The sequence below is a fragment of the Sinocyclocheilus anshuiensis genome, unplaced genomic scaffold (assembly GCF_001515605.1).
Source record: "Sinocyclocheilus anshuiensis isolate Anshui unplaced genomic scaffold, SAMN03320099.WGS_v1.1 scaffold32, whole genome shotgun sequence".
NCBI classification, from domain to species: domain Eukaryota; kingdom Metazoa; phylum Chordata; class Actinopteri; order Cypriniformes; family Cyprinidae; genus Sinocyclocheilus; species Sinocyclocheilus anshuiensis.
Window position 1 is genome coordinate 456,285 of NW_015554060.1, and position 8,434 is coordinate 464,718.

General features: G+C 36.9%; 1 protein-coding gene across 4 annotated transcripts in view; it reads right to left on the bottom strand.

Moving 5' to 3' along the window:
• The window catches only part of LOC107668560 (adenylate cyclase type 6-like), a 42,632-nt gene that overhangs the window by 13,678 nt on the left and 20,520 nt on the right, over positions 1–8,434 (bottom strand). For all 4 annotated transcript variants that reach the window (XM_016460486.1, XM_016460488.1, XM_016460489.1 and 1 more), the window contains exon 4: positions 587–736. In XM_016460486.1, coding sequence (XP_016315972.1) covers positions 587–736 — 150 coding nt within the window. The remainder of the gene's footprint in view (positions 1–586; positions 737–8,434) is intronic.

Sequence of the window (8,434 nt, forward strand, 5' to 3'; positions counted from 1 at the left end):
GTGTGTGTGTACAAGTAACACTAAGTTTAATTAAACAAGAAATTTTGAAGTAGAAACGCTAAAATAGTATTTTAGTATACTATTTTTTTATTTTCATATAATATATATATATATATGACTTCGCTAAATTTTACAATCACTGGACACTTGATAAGGACTATTATAATCATTTTATAGAGATATAGATACTTACAATGAACAATATCTAGCCAATGCAATATTTCACACTAGAAAAATGTATATTAAATGTCAAATATCTATATACAATATATACTTTACTATAATTTAGACTATATTTGAAAACAAATCTCTAGGACTAGAAAATTTACATTTTCCAAAAACTGTTTTTATAGTTATACTACTATTATTAACTTGACACAATGTTTTAAAGCTTTGTGTATGGCTGAAGCAGTGGTGCTTTAAAGCATGAATTTAACGTTGTAACTTTTCTCACAAGGTTTTACAGTCTCACAAGATTTTACTAAGAGCTAAAGCACAGCATGTTATCAGCATGCTTCATGCACATTCATGAGGTAAACAAGTGTCGGGCGGGTAGGTGTGTTTGTTTACTCGAGCGCTTGCCAACCTGCTGCTGGTTCTCTCTCTGAAGGTGTATTCTGGCTTGGATGTATCCTCTGGTCTCCTTGAAGGCCTGTCTCTGAGACACCTCTGCTGGGTAGTGTGTGCAGATGCCAATGATGTTGGTGCACAGGAAAATCATCGCATTGGCACATAACTGCACAGAGAAAAAGAGAAGAGGAATAAAATGAGGAATTTTGGATGTGAGGTGAGAAAAAGTTAGACTATTTTTGTTTGCAATCCAAGGTCGAGATCACCACGGGTCTCACTTTGCTTTAAAGGTGGGCGCAAACATGATTTTTGAGCCGAATTTTGGACGAAATTTATAGACTTGGCTCATGATTATTATCCAGGCCATTTTAGTTAAATTAAAGTTGTACCTTCATAACACATGGTTTACTGAGTGGCATATTAATTGACTATGGTCTGGAGAAATCAAAATAAATATTTTTTAATAAATTGAATAAAAAAATGTAATAGTACAACATAAAATATTTTAATATTTAACAACATTTTAATATTTTTTTATATTTCTTTTAAATATTTAAGAATATTTTTAGATTTCGATGGGACTTGATTTTTGTGTATGTTAAACACACACACACAATATATCAATTATATACATACAAATATTGATGATAAATAAACATGCCTATGCTCTGCACATCTGTTTGGGGGAAAAAAAGACAGACTCAGTCAGCCAATAATAAATCTTTTCCAGTTCAGAGGGAAACCAAGAAAGACTGATGTCTTTCTAATTTAACCATGTCTGGCTACATATCATGAACATTTTTGGCTTTATTTAATGGCAAAAAGGTGACTCGTGTCCTAAATGTCCTCACTCATTCGCTTTAATCCACTTGATCTATGAGCATCTATCAAGAATAAACACAGGACATACAGACCACAATGAAACAGCCATGAACTTCACAGAGTTGGGGTGAGGTACTGAGGGCTGTCTTACCGTAGTACTTACTGCCTGTATTACAGCATTCAAGCTAAAATCAATCATACAAAATTTCAGGGATTTATAAGAGAAGAAATTTGAACTCCAACAGAGTGTGGAAAGATTCTGTACCAAAAAGACATACTGCATGAATCAAGATGCTTCCCGACACTGAAAATAAACGCCTGGAAATCCATATCTCTGAAAAGTGAACAGTGGAAAAAGGTTTTGTCCAGAAATAAAAGTCAAAACACTTCATCCCACCGTCCTCCAGCAACAGCCAGTTTCCTGCGCGTTTATCAGGGGGAAAAAGAAATATTGATTCTTGCGAGTCAATCACTGAAGCTGCTTATCATTTTCAATCATTATTCAGCATTTCAGTGCCATCAGCAGTTGACATTTAAACAAACACAACACAAAGCACACAGAAATGGTCCACACAGCTGCAGACCAATTAATGTAATAGTATAAGGTGTTAGGCTTACTTTCTGCAGTAATATGAAAAGCATCCAGCAACCAGCTTTGTGTTTCAGGTCTTTTATCGCTACATCAGTACAAGTATCTGGGGATTAGATGGTATGCGGTCAAACCTGTGTGTTTAAGAGAACTGAAGATGCTTTGCGGTTTTACTGCAAATGGTTTCTGAGAATTGCGTAACAGGTACATTATGGACAGCATTTTTGCGCAAGGTAATCTTACAAAAACATATCCAGGTCACATGTCACAACAAATGAAAAGAAATTATATTTTGCATAAATAAAGTCAAGCCTATTTTAAGCCCATTAAGCACATTTCTCCACCATTTATTAAATTGTAATTCCTGTTGCTTGAGTTCTGCTTCATGTGGACAATGCTCCAGAGATTATGTCATGTCCTGTCTCTTCCTGGTATCCTGATATAGATATGTTATTCAGTTTACATGGTCATAACATGAGTTGAAATATTGAATATGACAGTGAACACACAAGGTCAATATGTGCTTATCACATGTAAGAGTACGCTTCTACTATCGACAACCCAAGCAAACAGTCATCATTTTCCATCAGTCAGAAACGGTTTGCCTGAGAGAATTTGTTGAGGCCCATTTCTCTGCAACAAGCGTTTTCTTCTTTGCCGAAGAGGAACGGTCTTTATTTATCCACTTGACAAGAAATGGGATGGCAGAGCTTCAAAAAAACAGCTCCACTCCCTCTTTCAAGTGCCCCTAGAGTGAATGTGCAAACATCTTCAGATTTTAGAGTTCAGGAAGAAAAGCCAGGCCCATCAGGCATCCATTTGCTCAGATGGTTTGCATAATTTCAGCATTTGCACAAGTTTTCCAAAAGGCAATTCTATTCAAGGGACTCACTAACACCAATGGTCTAAACCACCGAGCTGATTAGACATGGAAAATGTGGGGATGTGGCCACAAACACGACAGATTGCTAATTCTCCATGTGTGGCCAGAAAAAGCCTGCAACAGGGTGTGCAGAACTAGGCGAGTAACCTAACTAGTCAACTAGCAAAGTACTACTAGAATATTTGATTCCTCTTAGTTCAATCTGCCACTGAATTCCTCACCTAAACTGACATTACAACAAAATACATTGGGTGATTCTGTGGATGTGTCATAAGCTTTCAGCTTTCACGTTTAGCAATATTTCGATTCATAAAGTATATCTGATTCTCTGGCAGACTGCATTTTCTCCACAGCAGGGCCTGTTGTTAGACTGTCATCACTTGATTTTCTGGATAAGAACATGTGAAATTATAAAAATGAGATGGTCTTTAGACACAACAGTTGCATGTGTGGATTATCCTAATGGTGGCAGTTTAATTTTCTAATGGGATTCCATGTAAGCACTTGGTGAGTATTTTAATCTTGTTTTTAACTAAATGCATATTGTTCATTCATTTAAAAGAAAAATAACAAAAGAAAAGCATAGGCTGATGTTTTTGAAAACACTATCATGATGTAGCATTTGAAAATACACAATATACATTCCCTATACACTACCATTTAAAGGTTTAAAAAAAACTCAGCACAAACATTAAAAACAGCCTTTTTAATATATTACATTCTATTTTAATATATTATGAAATGTAATTTACTGCTGTGATGGCAAAACTGAATTTTCAGCATCCATTACTCCAGTTTCTGTATCACTTGATCCTTCAGAAATCATTCTAATATGCTGATTTGCTGCTCAAGAAACACTTTATTATTATTATTATTATTATTATTATTAATGCTGACAACAGTTGTGCTGCTTAACATTATGTGGAAACTGTGATACTTTTTTCAGGATTATTTGATGAATAGAAAGTTCAAAAGAACAGCATTTTTTGACCAGAAACACCATCAACAGTTAGCATTAGCATACACTGCAACAAGCCCCCGTTTTATTCATGTAACATCCAATATACAGCAGCCCCCTCAATTCATCTATATCACACTGACTGAGAGTAGATCATATCAGTACATTTAAAAAAGCGGTTGACATTTGAGCTGACAGATCTGACAGAACAAATGTCACATGCTTTTACCTCACAGCAAAACTGATTAAATGAGACTGTCAGATCACTCACTGAGCATGTGTGTGTGTGTGTGTGTGTGTACGCGTGTGTGTGAGACAATGACCCACACATGGAGCAGTCAGCCACTGTGTTAGACGACTGTGAGTTTAGAAATGTCACAGAATAAAGACACTGCTGTTTTATTTAATCCTCATAATAAAGCTGACCTGAACTGACAAGGACTGGAAAACGTAGTTTCTAAAAAGTATGGACATAAAGCCAAACTAGACTAAGCCTTTCCAAATCCTTTGTATTCATTACATTAACATATGAAACCCTTTCTTACACTCAAGTAAGAACTTTTCTGCTTGGGAGTAGGGCTGTGCAATTTGGGGGAAAATATCAAATTGCGATTTTTTTTGACTGATATTGCGATTGCAATTTGATTTGCGATTTTAAATTTGCAAAGTCAAGCTTCAGCTCAATATTGCCAATAATGTGCAGCACAGTATGGGTATCATTACCCTGCTGAAAAAAAACAATAGAATCCATCACAGAAATTCTTATAGTTTCCATTAAACCATTACAAAATTCCTTTTTGTTTTGGGCATTATTCCAATAGGAATTACTGTTGTTCTATTGGTTGCCATCTGCCATATTACATCCCACCAATACAATCCATCAAATAGACACCATTATAGTTTACATTAAAACCAATACAATTCCCATTATAACCCTGAAATCCATTACATTTTTTATTTTGTTTTGGGAGGGGTTTTTTTTTTTTTTTTTTTCAGCAGGCAAGATTATAATGGTATAACTACTTTTACAGAATTAACTTAATTACTGAATTTCACAGAAAATATTTATTTTTTATAAATAAAGAACTATTTCTTAAGTCAATTATTAAAGTATTACATATGTTACATAGGCTGATTTATTCATTTTAAGTATTTGGGATTTTAAGAACAAGTGGAAAATGTGCTGAATGTTTCATTTCATGCAAGTGAAATTAGCAAGCAGTTAGACTGAATTTACATTCGAGCATTACGAGACAGGTTGCGCGCGTGCGTCAAGCCTCATCCATACTGCCAGATGTGCATCAAAAACTTATTTCACATTAATCTGTTGGGGAGATAAAATGTGTAAAATAACGTACACGTACTAACAAAAACATCTAAGAATGTATCTTTTATTCTCCAGTACTGAAAACAGAACCGAGAAGGGAGCTTTTGATATGTGCTGTGACGCAGCTCTTGGAAATTACCTTTTTTGTTCGCTATCTGTCATTTTGAAGCTTAAGTTGCATACGTTTTTCTGTAGTTTTAATTTGCCTAACTATCGATCTGACCTGTAGACGCCATAATCCCACTCTGTCTCTCTCCCGCTTTCTGGTTTTTTTTTTCTTCTTTTTTTTAAATGGTGGGTGTTTACGCAGTTGGCTAGAGCAGTGCTGATTGGGGAGAACGGAGGTGCGCTCACTCTATTGGTTAGTAAGACTGCAACTCAAGGCTGGCAGTCATGCATATGCTCTGGAACAGAGTAATATCGCGTCCATATCGCAGGCTTTGCGATTAGGAAATCGCAACGTCTCAAATCGCGATTTCGATTCGATTTCGATTAATCGCACAGCCCTACTTGGGAGTAAGAATTTGTATACAGTACACACAATTTCTGCATTTTTCCCAAAACATACCGCTCATAGTGTTGTTGACACACATTGTATGGAGCAGGGCTGGTGTGGCAAGAGTGAGGGATGATGGGATTTTATTCATAGAAACACTTAGTGCCTTCTTCTTTAACAGGGACTCTTCCTTTCAAAGAGTCTAAACATTGTCTTGAAAGTTCGGTTTACCACCTTATTTCTGCTTATATAGCACAATTTAGCTGTGCCACAAGGTTAGGAAATGTGAAGGAGATACAGGAAAGTTTGAGAAACAGAAAGAAATCTAGACTAACAATAGAAATATTTATACTCTCTGTGTGTGTGATCAAGAGAAGCTCTTGCCATCTCCTCTGAATGATGCAGATACAGTATATTTCACTGACTATGAAGTTATTACATGTTTCATTACTATGAAATAATGACAGCATTTAGGATTTAAATGTGCTGTGGGCTCACATGATTCAAGACTAGAGCAGAAATTCATCCAGATGTTGTTGCTGTCTTGGCAACCACAAGTTGAAAACATCAAGTTATATGGGGAGTGGTGTCACTTCCAGACGATTAACTTTGTCAAACATGACTTGTGCTAGGGTGGATTTACTCTCAGTTCACTTTGTCACTTTGCTGGAACAAAGGAAGTAATGAAGAAGGGAAGAAAGAAAAAACAAGTAACAAGAAAAAAATTAAAATGGAAGAAAGAGAGAGAGAAAAGGAAGGGGAAAAAGTTTTTTTTTTTGTTAAATTGTTTTAGTTTAAAGGGCACCTATTATGCAAAATCCACTTTTACATGGTGTTTGGGCATAAATCTGTGTTGGCAGTGTGTGAACACAACCACCCTACACTCTAAAAAATGCTGGGTTGTTTCAACCCAACTTTGGGTCAAATATGGACTAACCCAAACGTTGGGTTAAATTTTTACATTAAATTTTTAACCCAAAAGTTGGGTTAGTCCATATTTGACCCAAAGTTGGGTTGAAACAACCCAGCATTTTGTAGAGTGTACAATCATAAAAATCCACCCACTCCTCATTTTTTAATCCCCTTTAAACCAAATCATTCTAACTAGGCCTGCCCTTTTGATTCTCATGCAGTGTGACGTCACACTGCATAGGGCCGGGCCACGGGGGTTGATTGACAGCCCTGCATTGCTATAGTTTCCACCCTCAGCGGTTGTACACTGTCCTCCATTTTCTCCGCGCTCGAGCAGCTGTAACGCCAACAATGTCTCGCAAGCAATCCCGTTGCTCTGTGTTTGGGTGTAAGACTGAACTTTAGAGGCTTAATTTTCTCCCAACATCTGAGCTGCTGAGGACGCTGTGGATTACTTTCATTTTTCAAGGTAATGCGCCTCAAAATCTACCTAAATACGTGCATCACTCCAGATTCCTTTGTGAGTGTCATGTTGTTATAGTGCTTAGCGTTTTAACCATATTTGTGTGCGTACTGCGTACATTAAGTATTTTTTAACTGATCAGTGCCGCGCTTGTGAGATTCGTTCGGTAGCGCGGCTCGGTCAATTGATCGGTGCCGATGTCAGGTCAGCGCAACATTGCACTGTTTTGTCCCACTTTCAGTGCATTTGGCTTCCCATATGTACGGCTAAACACCGGTTCTCTCGCTCTTAGTTATGCTGCTTCTATCGGCTGTTTATTGCTGTAGGTATGCAATGCAGAGAGATGTATACGCTACGCCCTCTTCTGGAGATGGGGGCGGGAATATGCATCTCATTTGCATTTAAAGCGATACACTCCAAAACAGCTCTTTTTTAGACACACCCCAAAAATGACATTTTCCAGCTGTTATAATAAATGATCTGTTGGGTATTTTGAGCTGAAACTTCACAGACACATTCTGGGGACACCCAAGACCAATATTACATCTTGTAAAAAGGGGCATAATAGGTGCCCTTTAAAATAATAAATTTGTTTTTTAATGAATTTCCATTAATGAAGGAAGGCACAAAGAAAAAGAACACCAAAAGGAAAGTAAGGGAGAAAAGAAAAGAAAAGAAAAGAAAAAGGAAGGAAAGGAAAGGAAAGAAAAGAAAAAGGAAAGGAAAAAAATGAAAAGAAAGAGTGAAAGAAAGAGTGAGTGAGTGAGTGAGTGAGTGAGTGAGAGAGAGAGACAGAAAGAAAGAAAGAAAGAAAGAAAAGAAAAGAAAAGAAAAGAAAAGAAAAGAAAAGAAAAGAAAAGAAAAGGAAAGAAAAGAAAAGAAAAGGAAAAAGACTAGGACTTGGACTTTGGTCTTTTTGGCACTGAACTAAGTCATAGTTTGGGCCAAGCTAAAATTGGTCTCAGCTGAGCAGTGCAGCCATAGAGTGATCTTTGAGAAAAATGGCACCAAACACAATGGGCTCAGCAAATCTGGACTAAGGCCATGCAACAGATAAAGAAAGAAATACTTTTGAAACATGATTTTAAAACATAAATGCATATCTCTCAGAGACAAAGGGAGATTTTCAAAACAAAGCTGTATGCTAATGGCCCTCTTCATCAATCATATTCCCTTATAGGATAATCTGGAAAACAATCATTGGGAGATTTCAATGTTTTTTTTTTTAAATATATATAGCATCTAAGTCCTGGCACAATACCACAGAGCTTCCTCAAGGAAGAACGTGATGTCTTGACATTCAGTGCTGTGAGCTACAGAGTCCTGAAAGCCCTCAAGCTATAGGGCCCCTCAACACGCTCTCAGGGTGCTTTCACACTAGCACTTTTGGTGCGCACCCGGGTTCGATTGACGT